Source organism: Cynara cardunculus, assembly GCF_001531365.2.
Source record: "Cynara cardunculus var. scolymus isolate 2C chromosome LG 4, CcrdV1, whole genome shotgun sequence".
NCBI lineage: Eukaryota > Viridiplantae > Streptophyta > Magnoliopsida > Asterales > Asteraceae > Cynara > Cynara cardunculus.
The window spans coordinates 8,359,323-8,383,030 of record NC_037531.1 but is presented as its reverse complement, the minus strand read 5'-3'; the positions used below and the strand labels follow the sequence as shown (position 1 = coordinate 8,383,030).

The 23,708-nt window shown below is 36.6% G+C and overlaps 1 protein-coding gene across 3 annotated transcripts; it reads left to right on the top strand.

Annotated features, from left to right (window-relative positions):
• Positions 1-190: 190 nt before the first annotated feature.
• On the top strand, positions 191-23,201 carry LOC112511818 (DNA topoisomerase 2-binding protein 1). 3 transcript variants are annotated; one of them, XM_025117604.1, is made up of 19 exons: positions 191-265; positions 424-626; positions 715-757; positions 2,225-2,346; positions 5,117-5,224; positions 7,429-7,573; positions 7,689-7,780; positions 9,068-9,161; positions 10,117-10,597; positions 10,831-10,973; positions 11,159-11,261; positions 11,392-11,509; positions 13,517-13,684; positions 15,071-15,361; positions 15,489-15,869; positions 15,945-15,998; positions 16,064-16,146; positions 16,225-16,315; positions 22,874-23,201. In XM_025117604.1, exons 2-19 carry the CDS (start codon positions 447-449, stop codon positions 22,970-22,972), a joined length of 2,796 nt encoding a protein of 931 aa, XP_024973372.1. In that variant the 5' UTR covers positions 191-265; positions 424-446; the 3' UTR covers positions 22,973-23,201. The 3 variants fall into 3 exon arrangements, with proteins under 3 accessions (XP_024973372.1, XP_024973373.1, XP_024973374.1); XM_025117605.1 differs by having other exon boundaries at positions 200-265; positions 427-626; XM_025117606.1 differs by lacking the exon at positions 191-265 and having other exon boundaries at positions 570-626; positions 715-783.
• Positions 23,202-23,708: the final 507 nt, after the last annotated feature.

Below are 23,708 nucleotides of genomic sequence, written 5' to 3'. Positions count from 1 at the left end.
AGACTGATTGTAGAGAATTATGATTAAATGATAAAATAAGTAATATTGAATTGAAGATGAATATTATATAGGTGGATAAGAAAAAAACTAATATTTTAATCGAATTTTTTTCTAAAATCTTGCTTTGTTAAAATTTCCCACAAATCGAAAACCTGTGTATCGTTGAGCAAAAAACCCTCTTCCCGCCTACGGCTCAAAACATCGATTGCCGAAACGCCATTTTCATCATCTTCAACCGATTTCTTCACTGGATTGGATCCAAGAGTTAGTGGCAATTGTCTCTTTGATGTATCTAACTAATAAATGCTAGAAATTTGCGTATTGCAATTTATATGAAGCTAGCTACTGTGCTGGATTATTGTAATATGATCCAGTTCGATTCAATTTTGCCGATTCATAAACTTCTTTCTATCTATTATGTAGCAGGAGGAGAAAAGATTGAGGATATGATGAGGAAGACGACGTTCAAGGGAGCGAATGTGTTCATGTCTAGGAATCTAGTGCCGCCTGAGATATTTGATTCACTTCACGACGCTCTCAAGGATAACGGAGCTGATATCTTTCTCTGTTGTGATCCTTCTAGGAATGGACCTAATGATTACCACATTATCTCCTCTCGAGATCATGTATATGGGTGTTCTTTGTATTGGTATATGTTATCTTTATCTTTGTAAGAATTTGAAGCTTACTAATTGTTTCCGATGAATTTTGCAGGAGAGGTTTGAGGATCTGCGGGAGAAAGGTTGTAATTTGCTTGGTATGGCTGTGAGCTTAGCCTCCCAGGTTTTTTAATTTTTTTTATCTGTTCTGACTTGGTTACCATCACTTGTTCAGTTTCTGTTTAATCTTTCTTGAAGGGTACAAAATTGTTTCATTGTTCATGTTTTAATTTTTCTTTTGAACTACTTGAATTATAGCATCCTTAGTTGATATTATTACAAGTACACCAAAAGGACCATAGTTTGAGCTACCAACAGTTGATTAATTTCTTTAAAGTTTTGGAAACGAACAATTGTGATGCTAAACTTTATCATGAGTTACAAACATATTCATATGTTGATTATGCTCAGATATAAAGAGATACTCATTTAAATCATTTTGATAAACGGGCAGTTTGTAGACTTTTTTCTTGAAATGGATAGACAAGGGAAGACAAAACAGATAATGCTGCTATTATTTTAGATTTACATAACTATAAATATGAACTGATCATTTAGTACCTTTTGAATGGATGATTCTCCTACATCCTTATATTGCTTAATCTTTAAGAAACCAATCCGTTTGAATGTAATTTTACTGTAATATTTGATAGTTAGCCTGATTACTTGCTCCTTCACATACTTCATTTCACCTGGATTTAGGCCTTTGAATTGATTGGTCAAAACAAGTGGACTTTATTGAAAGGAAGACGTGAGAAGCAGGTGTAGGCCTAGATCAACTCGGTAGAAGTAGTAAAGTAAAGTGTTACTGTTGGATTATGACAAAGTGCACAACGTTCTGTTGATCTGGAACATGTCTTTATCTCATAGAGGTTGCAAGGAATGTAATTCTCATACTCACTGTCATCTAGGTTCATTGCAGAAGTGTATGTTTTACTCTTCTTTCTTTGGTTACTTTGTCATGGCAAGCACACCATTACCTGGAGTTTAAGATCAATATGGTATTCGGTAGGGCAGAGAGAAATCTTACAGGAGGGATCTTTTCAAGAAAGCCTTTTTCATTTGTTCCACAAGCTTGTCTCCCATGAAGCAGCCAACCAGCAGCTGTGTGAAGTTCAAATTCACTTTGGAGACTGATGTTACATGCATTTCACTTAAGTTCCTGTAATTTCCTGTTATCTTTTTCTGTAGTTTCTATTGAAATCATGGTGATAAACCTAGGAAAGAGACGGTATGATAGCTGGAGCTTATGATGTCAATGGTCAAAAGGTCTTTTTCCCATATTTGTTTGTGTATGTCAACCTTCCTATTGAAAAAGTTGTAGCCTATCCAACTAGCTAGATATTAGGGCTTATTTTGCTGGGATATTTGTTTGTCACCTAGAAAACCTTAATATTGTAACTTGTATGCAGCAGATGAATTTACATGTTTTTCATACAATGTACAATAAATTAAAAAACTCAGCATGATAGCCACTTGTCTCACTAGGAGCTGTATAGACATTAAAAAAACATGATAGTAAGACGTGATGATGTGTTACAATGAGCTACTTGTAACTTTTGCAGGTCCTCAATGTGTGTTATCTTGTGCAAAAGAGCACAGAGTACTGCCCAAACAAGGATTCACTTGTTGTCTTGCGATGGATGGAGTCAAAGTATTGGCATCAGGCTTTGAAATGGAGGGAAAGGTTCTTTTCATGTGGCCACCAATTATATTTACGAGTATTGCATAAAAATGTGTTTGGTGGATCTATTTCTTTCTCTTCTTAATAACATCTCCATTTTTCTTTCTTTATTGGATGGAAAAGGGACCCTACATGGATATATCGTGTTTCTTGCTTTCAGACAGTTCTATTGTTCTATTAAATTTGTATGCCTTTCTCTCAAGCATGGTTGGTCAATTGTGTGATGCCCTATATATGGACATTTATAGCTAACAAATAGCTTGAGAAATACGTATATATATATATATATATATATGGTGTATATATGGTTAATTGATTTCTGCTACTACCATAATCTTCTTTTTTCATTGCTTTAGGACATGATTTACCTTGCTTGTTTTATGACGAGCCTAATACTAAGTAGTAATATATTTTCTATTTTAGCATGTGAACATTCCCTCTATCCAAAATAAGTGACGTTTGGTTCATTTATCTGATGTGCCAATGTAGGAATGACTTGGAAACATGATATATCAAATGTACAATTGTTTGAAATCAACCTCAAAACTGCCCAATTGTGCTTGCAAAAATATGCTATAGTCCATAACAAGGTTCTAAATGGCGTGGCGTGGCGGCGAGGTCTAGGCCTCAAGCCTTATGCACCACGACATGGATGTGACTTTTTCAAGGCGTGACCTAACGCGGAAAATTTGTACATATATATGTGTGTGTGTTTTCTACTATTATTCAATGAGACGATGATATTAAACAATTTAAATTCCTATTAGAAGATGGAAAATCATATATATTCACATCATATATATATTCATATCATATAAATAACTTACATGTATTATTATGATGTATTTTATTTTTGGGTAAAGAATGTTGTGATGTTTAGAACCAACAAAAAGTGATAAACAAAAATGTGAGGTACAAACTCATTACAAAAAGGGTGTTATATTAGATTAAATGAATAAGATGAAGTTATCCTTGCATGTAATCTTCTACATTTTTTATCTCCAAACAAAAGGTAAAAATAATTGAAAAAAAAGAAAAAAAGATTAAAACATTCATGCCTTGCAGAAAACGTACGCCATGGTGTGTTTCAAGCCGCATGGCCTGGGCTTACAAGATGCTATGGAGTTTATCGTGGCTTTGGAGACACGTTTTTTTAGAAGCCTAGTCTATAGATACATACTAACTAACAAAATAGCGAAATTACTACTACTTGTATATGGTAAGCTCATTGAGAGCTTCATTATAAACTCAAAAGCTTCACACATAACACTTTACCATGGTACTCCTTTTTATTAGTTTGGGCAAATTTGAGAAATCGATGTAGGAATTAGCCTATGCATCTTATTTGTAAAGTGAGACAAAATTTGATAGTATATTTGTTGGATGGTATACGGTGACTTATGAAAAATAGTATGTTAACAATTCTTTTGTTTGTTAATTAGATATCATTAATAAGTAAGTGAGGCTAAACGAGGCCATTTGATTTGGGAGAGAGGAAATACTATTTAGGTGTACCAATGATTCACTGTATATGCATTTTTATGCTCACAATTATATATGCACACATAATATTTGTATCTTTGTGCTGTGTACGAGAATACATGCATGCGTGTGTAGTTATACACGTCTAGACATTCATACACACATATATGTGTACACAAGTATATATGTAAAACATATATGTATACACGTATCAGACATGTATGTATATTTATACACACATGTATATATAAATGTATTAACAGTTTCATGTGGACACTTTTGAGTCTTTGGATGAGTTCTTTTTTATTTGACGACTTACAAAAAACATGAACCTTCATCCACCTTCATCGGATGGCTCACAAAATAACGCGGACCTTCACCTACTTTCACATACCTTCGTCCACCTTCACATGCATGAATTTGTTATTGTTTCAATCATGATAATAAAAGGCTAACTAATACTGCACGCCATCATTTAGCTATTCTTTTCCTGATAGTGTACATCTTCGTATCGAGGTTCGAGTCAGGGAAGGATGGCAAAACCTTTGTCCATCACAAATGCTTGACCTTGCCATTGATATGCACTTTTATGGTGCTATGTGGGAGGGGATCAAGATGGTTTCATTTTGCGAGAGATCTTGTCCTCTTTCCCAAGAATGATATGGAAAGGAATTATGATATAACATGGATGAAGTGGCATTGAAGTTTATGATGGCTTGTTTTTGTTTGATTTCTTTTGCCTTTGAAGTTCTATTTTTCCATTGTTTTTGTTATCAGCTAAACATAGTTGGCAACATTAGGACAAAATTCTCTAAATTAACTTTTGTGATTTTTCTTGTTATCGTAACCTCAAGCTTTTAGTTGGTACATTTATAACCTTGTTTTAAACACAAGGACACACGATACATGAAATTCTTTTTGATGCTAAGTTTCTAACAATCTGACAAAGCTATAGTGTGTCAGTGGGTGCCTTTCTACCCCAAGGGTGTGAGGGCATCCTACCTCCTCCTAGACCCTACCCCTGCATGGGGTTTACCGGCTCCATTTGATTTGGTTTATATTGTGTCAGTGGGTATTGAAAAGATCTACAAATGTGAAGATAAACGTGTCCTTTTTATTCGTAAAGTTTGTGGCTACAATATTTGAGGGCATGCTTGATGTTCATCTCCTTATATATGGTTTGTCAAACTCATCTTATATAGCTGTTAAATTGTGATATGTAAATGTATCTTCAAGAAATTGGTTTCTTACCTAGCTAAGTGCATAGTTTTTTCTGTAAATTGTCTTGTAGGTTGAGATTGGCAAGTTAGTGACTGCTATGGGAGGTGTGTTGCAAACTAAAGCATCTTCAGATGTTAGCTTTGTGATTGTGAAGAATGTACTGGCTGCAAAATATAAGGTTTTTGTTTTGTTTACACATAAAAGTAATAACTTTTGTATTTCCTTTCCTGCTTTGTCCAGCTTTTTAAGTCTGAAGTTTATTGTTAATTTTGTCAAGTTTTGTTCAATTCTTTATCACTCTCAACCAACCATTAACCCATAAAATGTTAGTTTCTAGTACTGACATATTGTTTGATTGGTGCTTGAATTGATTATTGTTGAGATTATGTAAGTCCCATGAATCAAGATGTAAATTCCATGGATTGAGGGATTGATTTACTTGAATCAATGCGATGATTGTTTCACATCGAATGCCTATATATTGTAAGGTTTTATGCGATGGAAATTATTTTTAGTTTAATAATACTTGGCTTATTATGGCATTAGAGTATGGATCAAAACCTTAGCTCATTAACCCAAAATCTCAACTAGCATTACTATTCATCATCATTGTTCGGAGTTACTTGCTCTTATTGCACTGTTCATCTGCAATTGTTTGTCATGCAGTTAACAGTATTTCTATCCTTGTTTGGTATTTGATTAACTCTAACCATAATGACTGGATCTTCTTAGAAAACAAAGAGTATGGTCTCATTTACACTTTTCAACTAATGAAAAAAATACTTGCCACTGAACGCAGTCCAACATGCAACCTTCGTTGCAACTACTGTTGCTGATATTCTATGGTTTGTCTCTCTCACTCTACACCTATTAAATGGGTTTTCGATTTTCGGTGCTTCCTATCATATGACTGGTAATCCTTATTTTTATGAATATCACAACCCAAATTTCCATATTATGTTGACGAGTCTCACTCACTTCCTCAATGTTTTTGAATGTTGTCTTGTTAGTTCCAAATTGTTCCTTTAATTTGGTTTCCATAAGTAAATTAATTTGCTCCTTAAGGATTCAAGCAAACAACTTCTAAGGTGATTGCCTGTCTTCTGTTTTGGTTTGGTAACAAACCTGAGACACATATTTGGTGTTCAAATTTCTTGAGTTTATTCATGCTTTTTGTTATTACATTCTCCTTTTATTTAGTAGCTATGTATTTCATGCTATATGTGTTTGAAATGCATAATATAAGAACATATTGGTGTAAATTGTTACTGTGAAATTAGGGCCAAAGAGAATGGCCATGAAAGAACGGTTGAAATGAGGTTCGGTGGAATAAGAATCACCAAGATAGTATAACCGCGGCAGGGGGTCATAGAAATGGTCCCAAACCCTTGACGAGGAGGTCTATAAAGAAACCGGAAAGGTGCGGCACCCAACGGAAAAATTGAAATATGGAAATATGAAATGTCATTATGCATATACATGATACAATAGCTAATTTGAGGCTGTAAATTGATGCTATTGAAATTTCATGCATTAAAATGAGACTTGTAGTCACTAACGATCAATGGCTTAAAGTTTTAAATATGTATCTCAGCATTGGACAAGGCTACGTGAGAGGTGAAACAAAAGTCTCGAAGAAGTCATCAAAGGCTACATGTCGTGGTCCTGTTAGCCGTCAGTTTGATTTGTATAGTTAGGCTTTAGAATGTATCTTAGCATGTGTTGTTAGAAGATAAAAATGTACTTTGTGACTATGATTCATTGTGAAATATTTGGCATAAATTAACTATGATTATTTGAAGTCTAATTGCTTTCATATTTTACTAATGTCTTCCTTTTGTTTGTATATGAATGGCAATGGAACTCGGTTCGTAACACCCTTTGTTGGGTCTCAGTTAGGGACAGAAATGTGGGGCCTTACAATTAGTAGTTCAATAATTACCATTGCACATGCTAGGAATGTAAAAACTATGAGCTTTTGCTTGATGGGGGAGGATTGTAGTATATTACCATGGGTAGTATGATATTTTATTATCAATATATACACAAATACATATGTATATATTCATATATGCACATTTATATATCATCTATACACATGTATGTGCACACTTGCTTCATATGTATGCATGTTTATAAATGCATCTATATTAAATATACTAAGGCTTAGGAGATGTAGACATTTGATTGAAGCCTTCTTACTCTACCATGTTGGCCAAATGTCTTTGCTAAGTTGGGAAAATCTCGACTCTTTCTCCCTCTCCCCACTATGTTCAAGGTGTCACTATATGCTGCTCTGTTTTTTTTTCCTATGCAATTTGCATGCCAAATATTTTAAAGCCTGTTAATTCATCTACTTTTGTTTTCTTACATGTTTTACAGTGGGCTTTGAACACTTTGAAGAAACCAATTGTATCCGAGAGTTGGCTGCACCAGTGCTGGAAAGAGCATCGTGTTGTTCCTCATGAATCATACAGAGTTCTTCCATTTTTTGGGTTGACAATTAGCGTCACCCAAGTTCCCTTAGGTTGACTAGCATGGAATCATTTGAACATTGTCATAGCACTGTCTTTATGTTAACTCTCAAGTCCTTGACATATGTTGATCTTTTCATGCGTGGTTAACATGTTTGTTTCTCACAGATGCGCGGAAGGAGATAGAAAAGCTTGTCCTACAGAATGGAGGGAAATATTCTGCTGAGCTAACGAGAAAGAGTACTCATTTAGTGTGTGATATATCCTTAATTTTAATTTACACGAGAGGAAATTAATAACAGTTGTCTTTTGGTCATTAAAGATTGCTATCTTGACAAGGGTCTTTATTCGTATCTTTGGTTATTTATATCTATAGCCATGACTTCCCTTACATGATGAATGTGCCATATTTATGTTATTTAGATTTCTGCCATTCCATTTTAAATTTAATCGCTATGTCTCTTGCGACATTAAATGATGGTTTTATTCTATTTGGCTCATCACTTTTTAGGTCAAACATCAATCCAGTTGACAATTTTGTCACTATGTTGCTTTCACTTTGGATTGTATTTGTAGTGTGCAATCCTTCCAATTACAGAATCACATGTACTCTATGAGCTTGAACCTTGATCATTTACTCAAGGAGACTACATGTTAGGTGAGTAAAATGACACTGGTATATGTCATCCATGAGAGCTAGCCCAAGGGAGAGGGTGCCTAGGTCATACACAAATCAAACCAAAATATTCATTTCCACCTGATGTGGAACTAATCGTCATGCTTGTACGTCAACGTCCATGGTGGATTTCACTTTGGCACTGACAACATATTATGTTGATCCTTTGTCTCGAATGCACCTATCCATGTATATTATCCTTCTCTGGTTTGCGGGTAGTTTGCCAATCATCCCATTTAGGTAGAATTCATCCCAGGTAGAGGGTATCCAAGGCATATATACAAATCACACCAAGCATTCTATTTTACCTGAAGTAGGAATATGCTTATAAATAGTCTAGTTCATGCAGAGTTTTGCAACTTTTTAGGCCCATACTTTACTAGCAGTCAAGTGGTTTTTTATTTGTTTATGCTTTTACGAGTAGCAAGATTTATCAAGTGTTTGTTTTGGGGTTGCTGGACGGTATGCACCCTCTATGACCAGAGAATATTGGCATGACCATTTGTATTTGTGAACAATTTGTTGGCTTAAAGTCGGAGCTATCTATTCCTTGTCTTTCATTCTTGTGATATAATTCGTTTTCGCTACGGCTTCGGTGGGTTTTCTTAACCAAAAGCCATTAAACCAAATTCCATCCTCCCCCGACTCCATGTACGAATAAAGTGGTAAAGGGGTAATAAAGTGTGAACAATGACAGTTGTGTACCATAGTCAGTAGGGTGCCTACTTGATATTGCATTGTTTGCTTCATAAATGTTGATATGTTTGTTTGATCATTTTGTACATCATTTTAATCATACTTTAAATGGATTATTCCAAGTACTTACTTCTATATTGTCTTAAATAAAAAATGTCTCCTTAACTGCTAACACGCTCCTGAAGGTGACAAATACAAGGTTGCCAAAAGATGGGGTCATATTCATATTGTTACTAGGGCATGGTTCGACCAGTCTGTTGCTAGAAGAGGTAATACTTGACGTCAATGCCAAACTTGAACTGTAATGTTATTTGAATTCTTAAAATTTAATATTATGATTTCATTGAGCTCTGATATTTGCCTCTTTAGCGGTTGATTGTGTTGATGTCTAAGCATGTTTTTGCAAGCTTCTTGGGTTTAAGTCTTACGGTTTAAATTGTTTCTTTCAGTAAAATGGTGTTCATGTAACGTGGGTTAGCTTGGTCATGTTAGCTCAATTTATTTTTGTGCATGTAAAGGGTAGTTTTAGATCTTGGATGCTATTTTCAAGCTATGCTTTGCTCCGCTATAGCGGTTGTGTAGCTGTTTGCGTTCATGGGACAAATAGCAGTGGTCAAATCACGGTCTCACAATTAGTGGCTATATTGACTGCTAAATGACCGCATTTTGAATGCAAAAAAGCGCCCGCATAACCGCTAATTGTAGATAATTTGTTTTGGTGTGTAAAAAGTAATTTTGTGGGCTTTTATTTTGGACCTATATTGGGTTTTATTTTAGCCCAACAATATCAAGGCTTCATTATTTTTACTTTTTCTGGACATGGACACCATTATTCTTATTTTTTAGATTTGGACACCATCACTTTGACCTCTGGTTTTGAATAAAAGTATTCACATTGTTCAATTTATTATTATTTGGACTTGGACATCGTTATTCTTATTAATTTTTACCGAATACATATAACGTGTTGAGTTATGTATGCATATATATATATATATATAACTCTAATTATTATATGAACCACTATTTTTGGATCACTATTTCATCGTGATAACCGCTATTTCAAATCACGGTCCCTGAAGTTTCATATTTTGACCGCTGTAACAGCATAGTTTTCAAGTCTTATTTCTTGTAGCGTATGCTTTCAATTAGTTGATGGTCTGGCATGAATTTATGATGCTTCAGCTTGGTTTCTGACAATCAAATATCTTTTGTGATAAATAGCATGTCTGAGTGAGGAGTCATATCCTGTCCAGAGAAGCCCTGTCACATCTATGAATAGTCAAAGGACTTCTTTAACGGTGCAGCGCAGTCAGGACAAGGTTACCAGAAACTCACAGTGTGGTCCTCATTCTATGACCCATCAAGAGATTTCATGTGACGGGATGGCCGATGCAGACCTGGAAGCAACTCTCTCGCAGAATATGGCTTCTACTTTCTCAGATATTCCCATCTTTATTAACGAGGACAATAGAGTACCTAGCATACAGCCTAAAAGTTCTGTGAACATTGATGGTTGTGTTGCCAAAGACTCTCAATCTGAAGACAATGATTTGTACTTGTTGAATTGCAAAATTCATCTTGTTGGTTTTGATGCTTCTGAAATGCGTAGATTGGTCAACATGGTTCGAAGAGGAGCTGGTTCCCGTTACATGTCTCTCAATGAACAATTAACACACATTGTTGTTGGAACTCCCTCAGAAACGTAAATATCTTCTCATGCCAATCAATTATCTTATATCTTATTACATTGTTTTTGTATTAATGCTCAAAATATGTGTGACATCATTGACATCCATCGTAATGCCATTTGACAGTGTCTAATTTCCTTCAATTGTACTTCACTTATCCCTTAAATACAAAAAGGAAGAAGTTAATAGGTTGCTTATATAAAGAAAAGTATGGTCCAAAGCGACTCATTTGCTATGATTACTGCAGTGAGAAGAAAGAAGTAAGGAGCCTATCTGCTATGGGTGTCATCAATGTGGTAAGAACAGTATGGCTTGAGGATTGTGAACGTGAAAAGAAAGAAATTCCTGTACTCCGGAGACATGTTGCTTATGATTTGCTCCTCCCAAAAGGTGTGGCATTCATCTCATAATATCTATTGGATTCATGTTACTTAAATTGTTGATACTAAACTACCATGTGTCTTTCTATCATATTTTCATGATTACAACTACGGCAGTGTCACAAATTTGGCAACCTTGGAAACCTTGTATCAATTTGTTTATCTTGTTCACCAACTGCATTTTCTGTTTTGTAGATTCCACATCTTTTAGTAAAGGATCTGTAAGTGCCATACCTGGTCCGAAACAAGGGAACCTCTCAACCTTGCAACCAATTTTGCCCAGTGATCAATCCCAAAGGTACGAATTCTAGTTTTTTGATGTCTCTGGGGAAGAGAAAAGGACCAAAGTTACCATGAACACAAAAGTTCCCTCAAAGGAATCTTTGGGTTGTAAGTTTAACCAAAACAAATTTTCTAATATTTGGCAGTTTTAATAAGGGTCAACAGACAGTTCAGCATGGTATCAGGAATGAAAGCCAGGACAATGTATCTAGTGTATTTAGAGGCCGATCATTTCGCTTTTCCAGTTCCTTTCCTGATGTTCAAGTAAGCCTGTCTTTCTTCACGTTATAAATTAGTTTTAGTTGTTGAAAAGCCAAATTATTGGGGCTCGTTGATATGTTGAGCAAAATTTATGGCGTATGGTGGCAGTCCTACTATTTTCTAACTTGCAACACACACACATATATGCACATATAGGGAAAGGTTAAATAGATAACACCTTAGTTTTACGAAAACGTGAGAACACCCTTTATACACACACACACACACACACACACACACACATATATATATATATATATATCTGTTAAAGAGGGTATGGACTAAAAACTCGATGTTTCGGGGAGGCTGTAATACATTGGATAGTAATCACTAGTGTAAAATTTTTATGTGCATCGTCTACTAGAGTGTACAAGTCATTTTTCCCATTGGAACTAATGTTAGCTTAATTCATATGTGCGCAAGTGTTTTCTAAGTGATTTACTTAACATGCTGGCTTGTAAAATGTCTTAGAAGGTCTAGTAATTTATTTTAAAGATTCTGACCTGTAAATATAGTAACAGCTCTGGATCAAGTAAGTTACCAAATAAGCTGATTCTTTCGAGTTTTCTATCTGTATTTAATAGTTTTTGAGAAAAGGAAAAAGAGAGAGAAGAATGAAGTCTGCTGACTAAGATCTGTGCATTAGGTAGAGTTCCAAGTGTAGTAGTCTCAGTCATTGATATGATCATAAATAAGTAAGGTACAAAAACTATCCTTGGACCTCTGACCAGATTACAGTTTCAGTCACCTCAACTTTTTTGCACTTCCAGTCAACTTCAATTGGATCACCTTATCCAGGATGAAGTATGAAACGATTAATTTGCCTGTGCTAAAAAAGTCATGTACATGGTACATGACTATTCTTTGAAAAAACAAAAATGTCAAAAACAACCGAAGTGTTGAAAGAATGAGTACATATTTGTAATAACCATAACAAGTTTCTGCATTTTTTTCTAGTGCATAAAATATTCTTATGCAACAGACATACTTGAGCAATGGAAGGATTGAATGATATGTGAAGGAACTAAATAATGTGAGTTTTTGTTTGTCACGAACGTTTCCTAGGTGAACACACATCTCACCATTGGTTTGGTGTCATGCAGTGCATTTAAAATGTGCCCCTCCACAAAGATGATAGGTTAGGTCGCTAAATTGTGACAATTTTTTATTTTCAAAGATTTGGCAGCAACTCTGGTTTGCAATAGGCATTCAACTACTTGCTGGATGCTAAGACCGGTGGGGAACAACCTTAATTGGCTGCTAGAGGAAAAATTATACAGGGGATAGGTTTTCATATCAAAGTGGAAGTTCAGATACCATGAAAATGTTTAGTCTATCATTGAATGAAATTGTGAGGGAGGATCTTGTTCAAATAGAGTATTGTAAATGGATAATTTAGTAAACAAGTAGAAACCCTAGTTAGCAGGGAGAATGGGGGACCAATTATAATAGGCAGGACCCTTTGTCTACCGGCTTAAATGCTTTTTGCTGTTGGAAAGCATTTTGCAAGATATTGTGTTGGAAAATGATGATGAACCTCTGTTTGGTTCTACATGTGTGGGAAGGGGATCTTAAGGAGTAAGTATGGAATACAACTCTTGTAGCCTGTCATCTATATGATATGATAAAGAAGAAACCAATGCAACAACATGCCTCACAAACATGGCGAGAGAGAGAGAACCAACATTGGTAACAAATTTGATGTATCAGCCTGGGGATTTGTTATCTGAACCCTTTTTTTCATCACAAGTTTTTAGATAAATTGGTGTTTAAAATCACTAAAAACAGCTATAATTTTATTTCTATATTTGATGGAGATATTGGCGTCAGACAGGTTTTTGGAACTTTATGTCAGTAGGCTTTTTAATTGTGAACTTTTTGTTCAACCTCATTGTGTTCTTGGTATAACAGCTTTGCTTCATGTGACTTATTTACTTTTAAGTTATTAAAAGCTCTTGAGTCTGTTACCTGTGTTTCAATGCTTGTTAATTTGTTTGCTTATCTGTTCAGAGAGCTGAAATTGTCGATTGGATTCATGAAGGAGGCGGCGAAGTGGTGGACACTAGGGCTGAAAAAACTGTTAATTACACTGTTGAAACCCATGGTGTTCTATGCAGTCCATCCCAATTTAGTGGTGTTACTAATGTATCCTCTCACTGGATTCGCTCATGTCTACAGGTATTTAATTAATCTGTTATCGTATAATCACGTAGGCAAATAAAAGATCTGTTTTGTTGACCTAAACATATTACAGACAATTGTATACAAGTATTTGATGCTATTGTTAGAATATGCCATCCTATTTATCTTAGTTATCAGGGTTTCCCTAATATCATTAACGCACTGCCATGACCCACCATGCTTTAGGTTTATTGAATAAATCACGCTTGAAATTCTTCTGTGTTTTCATGGTATGAGATCTATATGGATTCATGGTACAAATCTTAAGAGCAGTTCATTACTACTGCAGTACTGCTACATCACCAAACAAAGAAACCATCATTTGACAAACCCTGACGGTCACCGCCATCATTCCAGCTGCCACCATCAAACAAGTCTGCATGTAGCAGATTTTAAGCTCTCTAGACTCTTGCGACCACCCTTGTAATATGATATCGTACTTGAGAGAAAAGAACTTTTATGTGGTAGGTAACATCGATGAAGCTATGGCGAAGGTATGAACTAAGAAATGGGGAGCAGTTCGAAGAAATGACCTTGAATCTCTGTAGTGACCTCAATTGTATGTATTATGTAAACTTTAGGATTCCTGATCCTAGCAGGAAAAAAAGGGAAACTTGATTATTGCATGTGACGTCTACCGTGCCTTGCTACTCTGGATCCAGACCATAACAAAATAGGATAGGCTTGTTTCTTGCTTTTCTAACACACTAGAGATTTCCACCAATAAAATCGTAGTTGCCAGGGTGGAAAACAAACTCCTCATAGTTGATGTTGTAAGACTGAGAATACCTTTTGCAACGAGACAACCTTTAGGAAATACAAACAACCACAAATGATAAAGGTAGGATTTTGGTATGATGGTGCTTTTAGCTTTTGAATGCCTTGAGCACTAGCAAGGCCGCAGCTGGCACGCTATGCTAAATCTGGTCCCAATTAGTATATCTGGCATGGGGGTGCACTGTGCAATGGGGCACTTATGATATATGGTGAGTACTATATTCTTGATGAAGTTTGAGCCATTGGTTGGCTTCCAAGAACAATCATTCTACTTAAAGGCATTTATCTCTTCTTGTGTTTCCCTTAACCACCCTTGGTGATTAAGGGTTCAACGTTTGTGGGAATAGAATCGGTATCTATTGTAGAGATGAGAGAATATGATATACGAGATAAGCAGTATAGGTGAGTTAATTTGCTATGGATGACAAGTAGAAGTACGAATGTCCTTCCCTTAGAAGATGAAATAACTCTATGAGTCTTTCTGGTTATTTAATTATAATCGACTATAATTAAGCTTTCAATTAACATATTGTTTTTGTGTTGCATACTTGCATTTATCTTAGTTGCATGTGTAACTTCTAATGAAAGTTGAACTTTCTGCTGAAGGATGGCTACTTGCTTGACGTTAGCAGTCACATTCTCTTTTCTCCACTTCAATGCAAAGTTCCATTACCTGGATTTATAGGGCTTCACTTTTGCGTATCCCAGTATGAGGAAAAGGACAGAGAGCTACTGAGAAACTTATGCCATATTCTTGGAGGAAGATTGGTTAACAGGTTGACTAAAAAGGTAAACTATTTAATATGCAAATTCACCGAAGGTCCAAAATACGTGGCTGCTTGTGAATGGGGGATACAAACAGTGACAATCAAGTGGATTTGGGAGTGTGTTAAGCAGGTTGGCCCAAAAACTGCATTTTTCTATTTCATGTTTGTATATGGATACTTTAGACCTGTGTTTTTTCTTTCTTTTTCTTCTTTTGTTTTTGCTGCTCACCAGAAAAATCTATTTGCTACTCTGGCAGAACAAGATAGTTGCATCCGGCCAATTTTTGCCGAAAGAAGCCACCATCAGTGATCGAGAGGCAGGAATGTGCACTACCAGCCAGTATCCAACTCAGGCTGTTGGAATGGTTTCTGCAGCTCGTTCATCTGAACTAGCAAGTCAATCCCAGGACCCCAAAACCGTTGACGGCCAAGTTGATACCAGAGCTTTCATTGCAAGGAAGGAGGTGAAGTATTCAGTTATGTGCGGTAAAAGATCAAGGCTCTCTGAAGATAGATCAAGTCATGAAGATCCTGTTATCCCTACTGAAACGAATATTACTGGAAATGGTGGGGATGTTTCCAAGTCAGTCCCTGATGTCGCTGCTGCTATCGAAGATTTGCTGGAGCAGACAAGCAAGGTAAAACAAACAAACAGATTATTGTTGGTTTTTTGATTGTGCTGTTGTGAACTGGCTTGTGTACCTTGGTTTCAGATTCATGATCAGAAGTCACCGGAGAGAAGAACAGCTGAAAAAAATGTATCCGAGGTACATTTATTTTTTTTTCTTTGAACTATTTATCATCTACATTAGATTAATCCCAATTGTTGCAGGTGTTTACATCTGATTGTTCGAGGCTTGGCCATGATCAGAATCCTCATTCTGCGTTTGGGTTGTCTAAGCACTGGACAAGGAGGTGAGATCTTGCTTTCTGTGTATTGGTTGGCTTTGGATTGGATCTTCATCTGCATACTTGTTTGCTATTGTGTTCCAGGTCTAATGAAAAGGACGACATTACCAACCCCGGTGGAGAAGAAAATACCGGCATTTATGGAGGTTTCAGTGAAACACAAACAGAATCTCAGGTTTCTGCTCTTTATCTCTTGCTGACTCGAAATTTGATAAACTTCCACAGCCTTTTTCAATTACATCACTGGACCGAAAGATTTACACAGCCATTGCAATAGAAATATTTCCTATTGTTTGCCTGGTTTTCCATTAAGTCCTGTATGGATGAAGCTGACTGTGTGGATTAATCTGTCTGTATGGATTGGGAGGGTTTTTTATAGATGGAAAGAACGCGTTTTTTAATTGGAAGGGGCATGTTTATAAAAACTTGGCTTTCTGCATAAAACTCTCCCTAGAAGCTTACTGAATAAGCCACTTTCCATATCATTAAATACCAACCAGTCACCTATAGCTTACCGAATAAGCTGTGAGTCTCATTAAGCTGTTAACAAACAGACCCTTAAACAAATGTGGAATATTTTTTACGTGCTGAGTTTGGCCAATGAAATGCTAAATTTGTTCAACATTTTTAATGGTTTTGATTCCTACTCAACATAATCTATCCATCCAACAAAATAAATAATATATTTGTTATATAGTTCACAACTACTCATTATTTTGAGCATGGAAGTCAGGTGATTGAGAACAAAACAACCACATTTATATGCACACATAGATACGTAAATACAGATATACATGCTTGTATATAGGGAGGTTCAAATAAAAAAAAGCAAAAAGGTTGAGAACGTAAGAATAAATGATTAATATGTGAATCATTGGTAAAAGGAAGCGTGAGTTCACATATGGATCTTCATATGTGGATAATTGGTAAAATGGTAGGTAGGGAAACATGGGTTTACTGTTAAGATCCTCAATATTCTTGAAGATACTCAATATCCTTGAAGATAATCGATATCATTGTAAAATAGGAATTGGAGATTATGGGTAATATCTCCTTGTAATTTGCTGCGGTGAATATCTTAGGAATTCTTTCCTTTTCTTCTCATATTCTGTGTATATATAGCCTTTGTACCTCTATCTTTTGAGACAAGTGAAATAAACAAAGAATTCTACATGGTATTAGAGCTCGGTTCCGTAACAATCACTAGTTTCAAAAAATCAAAAAAATTTGGTACGATTTTTTTCCTTAGACTGAAATTTCCTTTCATCATTTTTTTCTTGATTGACAAGTTTCCTTGGGTTGGAAGTTTTCTGCTCGTCGGTTTCTTTGGCACCCTGTGAGTGCGATTATCCTCATCTCTATTCGTCGGCTATTTGGCACCCTGTGAGTGCCGTTCGTGTTTGCTATCCTTCGTCCTAAGTTCTATGTTCTCTCTTCTAGTTCGTGATTTATTGGAAGATGACTGGAGAAGATAAAACATCTGACAGTAACAGTAGTTTACGTGTAACCGAGATGCTTCAGGTAAATATTAAGCTCACCAACAACAAGCTTAATGGCTCCAACTACTTTGAGTGGAGCAAAACTATTCGTATCTATCTTCGGAGCATGGGAATGGCTTCTCATCTCACATCGGATCCTCTTAAAGGTGACGGTTCTGATTCATGGTTCCAAAGGGATGCTCGTTTGTACTTGCAAGTTATCAATACTATTGAGCCTTCTGTTTCGTCTCTGGTTAGTCACTGTGAATATATGAAGGAACTTATGAATTATCTTTATTTTTTGTATTATGGACAAAGTAACATCTCTCGAATCTATAGTGTTTGTAAGTCCTTTCATCGTGGAGAACAGCAGGACTGATCACTCACTACGTATGTCATGGAGTTCAAGAAAGTGTATGAGGAGCTTAACTCTCTTCTTCCATTAAGTGATGATGTCAAGGCCATGCAGACTCAGAGGGAACAAGTGGCTGTTATCAGTTTCTTGAGTGGTTTGCGACCAGAATATGACTATCATATCTCAGTTCTTGAACGAATCTGCTATTCCTTCTCTTTAAGAAACATTTGCCCGTGTTCATAGGAATGAGAATCTTCAGGCTTCTCAAACTTCTGATCACAACAGTGCTCTGGTTAGTCGAGGGGGATTTCATGGTAGCTACCGAGGAGGATTTCGTGGGGGTTACCATGTGTAGCTCTGGAGGTGGCCACAATGAACAAACAACTAACTCACGGGCTACCATTCCAAATTCTGATGATGTTGAGTGTGACTACTGCCATGAGTTAGGTGACACCAAGCGCACATGTAAGAAGCTTTTGGCCAGACATCCGAGGAGTTTATCAGCGCACGTTGCCTCTGCCTTAGATAGTACTGTTACTATAACTGCAGAAAAATATGCTCGACTTTTAGGGACTGAGAATTCCACTTTTGCGACTGCTGCATTTGCTGAGACAAGTAACTCTAGTACATGCCTATTATCTTTTGCCTCCAAATGGGTCATTGATTAAGGTGCTTCAGATCACATGACAGGTAATCCCACCATCTTCTCTAATTTCAATAAATACAGATCCCCATCACATGTCACAATTGCTGACGGGTTTACCACACCTTTCCTTGGTTCTGGCACCATCGACCTTACCCATCTGTTTCGTTATCTTCTGTATTGAGCCTACCTAATTTCTCGTTCAATTTGTTATCAGTCAGCAAAATTACCCGTGCTTTAAATTGTTCTTTTCTTTCCTGATTTCTATGTCTTTCACGATTTATCGACGAAGATGATTATTAGTAGAGGGCGGGAGACTGATGGCTTATACATATTTGAACATCAAGTACCTTCCTCATTGACTTGTTCCAGCTCATCGTCTCCACTTGAAGTTCATTGTCGATTAGGTCATCCACTTGTCAGTTTGCCAAACATCAACGTATTCATTTAAGTCCTAGAATCTGCAATAAGAGAGCCTCATCCCCATTTGAGTTAGTCCATTATGATGTTTGGGGATCATGTCCTGTTACTTCAGAACTTGGATTTAAGTATTTTGTTAGGTTTGTTGATGATTACTCTCGCACTACTTGGCTTTACTTTATGAAAAATCGTTCTGAGGTATTCACATATTTTTTGTTCACTCTATGCTGAGGTTAAAACCCAGTTTAAAGTCTCCATTCAAACTCTTCGTAGTGATAATGCAAAAGAATATTTGTCCCAAATATTACAGTCATATATGATTCAAAATGGTATTCTTCATGAGTCTTCCTGTGTTGACACACCAGCCCAAAATGGGGTTGCGGAACGAAAGAATCGCCATCTCTTAGAGGTGTCTCGGGCTCTACTATTTCACATGACTGTTTCTAAAGTCTTCTGGGTTGATGCGGTTGCTACCGCTTGTTTTCTTATCAACCGAATGCCTTCCGCTGTTTTGGATGGTAAAAGTCCTTCTCAGTTCTGTTTTCTACAAAATCATTGTTTTCTGCTGACCCAAAGATCTTTGGTAGTTCCTGTTTTGTCCGCGATACCCGACCTCACATAACTAAGTTAGATCCAAAGTTTCTGAAATGTGTCTTTCTTGGTTACTCTCGACTTCAAAAAGGCTATAAGTGTTTTTCCTTCATGCTTAATCGATACATTGTATCACGAGGCGTTACATTCCATGAGAATATACCCTTTTTTCCTATGTCCACTCCTTGCAACCCAAGAGATAGTGATGATTTGTTGGTGTATACCATACCTGTTCCTCAGTCTACTACCCCATCCGACTCGACACAACCCCAAGAGCCTAATAGACCACCGATAGTTCATGTATATAATAAGCTGCAATGACCTATATCAGATCCCGGCCCAACACCATCTTCATCATCGTCTGCAGATCCGCCTAATGATGATCCTCTTGCTTCGAGTGATCCACCACCTTCCGATACACAATTCTTGATTTTGATGTTCCTATTGTTCTTCGAAAGGGTTAGCGCTCATGTACTTACCCTATTTCTTCTGTTGATCCTATTTCTTCACGTTCTCGTTCTTTGATCTCTACACTCGATTCTTTATATGTTCCTAAAACGGTTGGTGAAGCTTTGGCCTATCCTGGATGACAGGATGCTATGATTGATGAGTTGAATGCTCTCGATCATAATGATACATGCGATTTGATAGAGTTACATGTAGACAAAAAGGCAATTGGCTGTAAATGGGTATTCATTGTGAAAGATAATCCAGATGGATCTGTGGTTCGTCTGAAAGCCCGATTGGTAGCCAAACGATATGCTCAGACTTATGGGGTCGACTACCACGAGACATTTTCTCATGTGGCTAAGGTACCCTCCATCCGCCTGTTTGTTTCATTAGCCGTTACTTACGACTGGGTACTACACCAACTGGATGTGAAAAATGCCTTCTTGCATGATGATTTACATGAGGAAGTCGATATGGAGCAACCACCTGGGTTTGTTGCTCAGGGGGACTCTGGTAGAGTTTGTAAACTGCGTAAATCATTGTATGGTTTAAAACAATCCCCTCGTGCTTGGTTGAGACGGTTTAATGTTGTAGTGACTGAGTTTGGCTTACGGAGGAGCTCTTATGATTATTTTGTGTTCTTTACTGAGTCATCTTCCAGATGTATTCTATTAGTGGTATACGTTGATGACATTGTGATTAGCGGGAGTGATGAGACTGGGATCAAGAAGCTAAAAGATTTTCTTGCATCTCGATTTCAAACAAAGGACCTAGGTCCTTTAAAATACTTCTTGGGAATTGAAGTATTTCGTACTCGGAAAGGGATATGTTTGTCTCAACGGAAATATTGTTTGGATGTATCGAATGACTCTGGTATGGTTGAAACAAAACCTTGTGAGGCCTCACTGATTCCAAATATGAAATTGAAAGCAGACGATGGAGATCTACTTGAGGATCTAGAAAAGTACAGAAGAATCGTGGGAAAGCTAAACTACCTGGCGATTACATGTCCTGACATCGCTTTTTCTAGTGAGTGTAGTAAGTTGGTTTATGTCATCTCCGAGAACTTCACATTGGGATGTTGTTAGGCATATACTAAAGTACCTAAGGGTGCTTATCCTTTATCAAAATCACGGTCATTATGTCATAGAAGGGTTCACAGATGCCGACTATAATGGGGATCCTACTACTAGGCGGTCTATGATAGGCTATTGTGTGTTGGTTGGAGGGAATCTAATTTCATGGAAAAGCAAGAAACAAAATGTCGTTTCCCGATCAAGTGTTGAATCTGAATACAGGGCTATGGCCCAAACCACTTGCGAGCTGATATGGTTGCATAATCTGCTAGGTGAAATTAGATTTGCTCAATCTAAACCAATGAACCTATATTGTGATAATGAGGCGGCTATCCACATTGCAAACAATCTCGTGTTTCATGAAAGAACAAAACACATCGAGGTTGACTGTCATTTCACTCGTGAAAAGCTAGAAGATGGAATCATTACAACTCCCTTTGTTCGAAGAGGAAGACAACTTGCTGATGTCTTTACCGAAGCATTACCTGGTTCGCGAATCTCTTTTATTTGTAACAAGCTAGGCATGATTAACATCTATGCTCCAGCTTGAGGGGGAGTGTTAAGATACTCAATCTCCTTGAAGATACTCGATATCATTGTAAAATAGGAATTGGAGATTATGGGTAATATCTCCTTGTAATTTGTTGCTGTGAATATCTTAGGAATCCTTTCCTTTTCTTCTCATATTCTTTGTGTATATATAGCCTTTGTACCTCCCTCTTTTGAGACAAGTGAAATAAACAAAGAATTCTACATTCACATATGCATCTTCAAATGGATTACTTCCGGATTTGCCAATAATTCACATATGAATCATTTATTTGTACCTGTTTGCGTTTGTTATTTGAACCTTTCCCTGCTTGTATATATGTATATGCTTGTGGAAGGTGGTCTCTTCCACTATCATAAGGAGGGTACATTGTTTCTCTATATCATGAGGTAGTAGCACATAGGGTGAATTGGTGGTTGTAATGGCTGTACATTGTCACCCAATGGGACACTAAGGGGCCGTTTACTAGATACTTACCCGGTAAGTGTGGATCGGGTAACTTTCCTCACCTGATGCACATGGCAAGGGCTGAAAATTACCCGGTAAGAGCGATGATAGGGATAGAGAGTTTTACCCAGTAAGTGATGGTGAGGACTCTTACCCAATAAATTGTTGCATACGATACCGTTTTAATATACTACAATCTTATCTGGTAAAATAGATTATAGTGTTGACTCCTATTGGTAAGCTCTTACCGGGTAAGTATTTGGGTAAACGGCCCTAATTATCCTCCTATACACATGTATCTATTTGTATGTATATAGAAGATGATATACATAATTACTAAATTTAAACCCTCATATACCCACCATTCATTCTACTTGTGTGATCATGGATCTTATTTCAACCATAGAACAAGATACCCATTTTAAAAAATCTTCAAATCCCTAACCAAAAAAATCAACAGCAGATTCCATCTTAAAACTTGTGTGCTACCATGCCGTTACTAAGGTTTCCATGTGGTCTCTTTTTGACAACCAAAAATCATTCCACATTTGTATTTGTTTGCCATGCCATACTTTCATTTCATTTACTACAACTCTCGCATCAAATTACCGAAATATGATACTCGAGCATAAGCATGGCGTGGAAATCAAAGCTCATTTACTGCAAACTGGTAGCTGGATTATCTCGAATCTTGGTTCTAAACTTTTACATAAATAATGGCAGGTTGTGAGCTATGAAGAAGATTTATCAGGGAGGCAGATGATCATAGACAGAGTTCGGACACGAAGTGGCCTCACACCCAACCCATCATCATTAACATGACGTGGACCGATAACATGGAAAAATGGCACTCAACTAACCTTTCGGTCTAGTCTCGTCTGGTGTTGCGGGTTTAGTTAGCGCGGGTGACGATAAAATGAAAAAAAAAACACAACCAAATATGTAAAACTGGTAAGAGTAGACTGCATCAACATATATTTTCATCTGGTACTTGTATAAGGGATGTATATCTTGATAGTTAGAAAAAGAATACATCATATTAGTAAATGTAAATTTGTTGCATCACTTTCTAATTCTGTTATAACCCGGTTTCAGACAATCTGGGTTAAGGTAAAATTATATGTGATTAATATTTGAATATCTAATGGTATGCATGATAAAATAATATACATGGATGATATATGTGCAAAGACATGATGAATGTAAGAGGATGCATGCATATGTTATGTATGTGTATACATGTGATAAATTGCATACCTTAATAGATAAGGTACATGTGCAATATAATAATAAAGTAATGGTATCTTAGTGATGAAGTAAGGTAATGGTATCTTAGTGAGGAAGTAAAGTAATGATATCTTAGTGAGGAAGTAAAGTAATGGTATCTTAGTGAGGAAGTAAAGTAATGGTATCTTAGTGAGGAAGTAAAGTAATGGTATCTTAGTGAGGAAGTAAAGTAATAGGTATCTTAGTGAGGAAGTAAAGTAATAGGTATCTTAGTGAGGAAGTAAAGTAATAGGTATCTTAGTGAGGAAGTAAAGTAATGGTATCTTAGTGA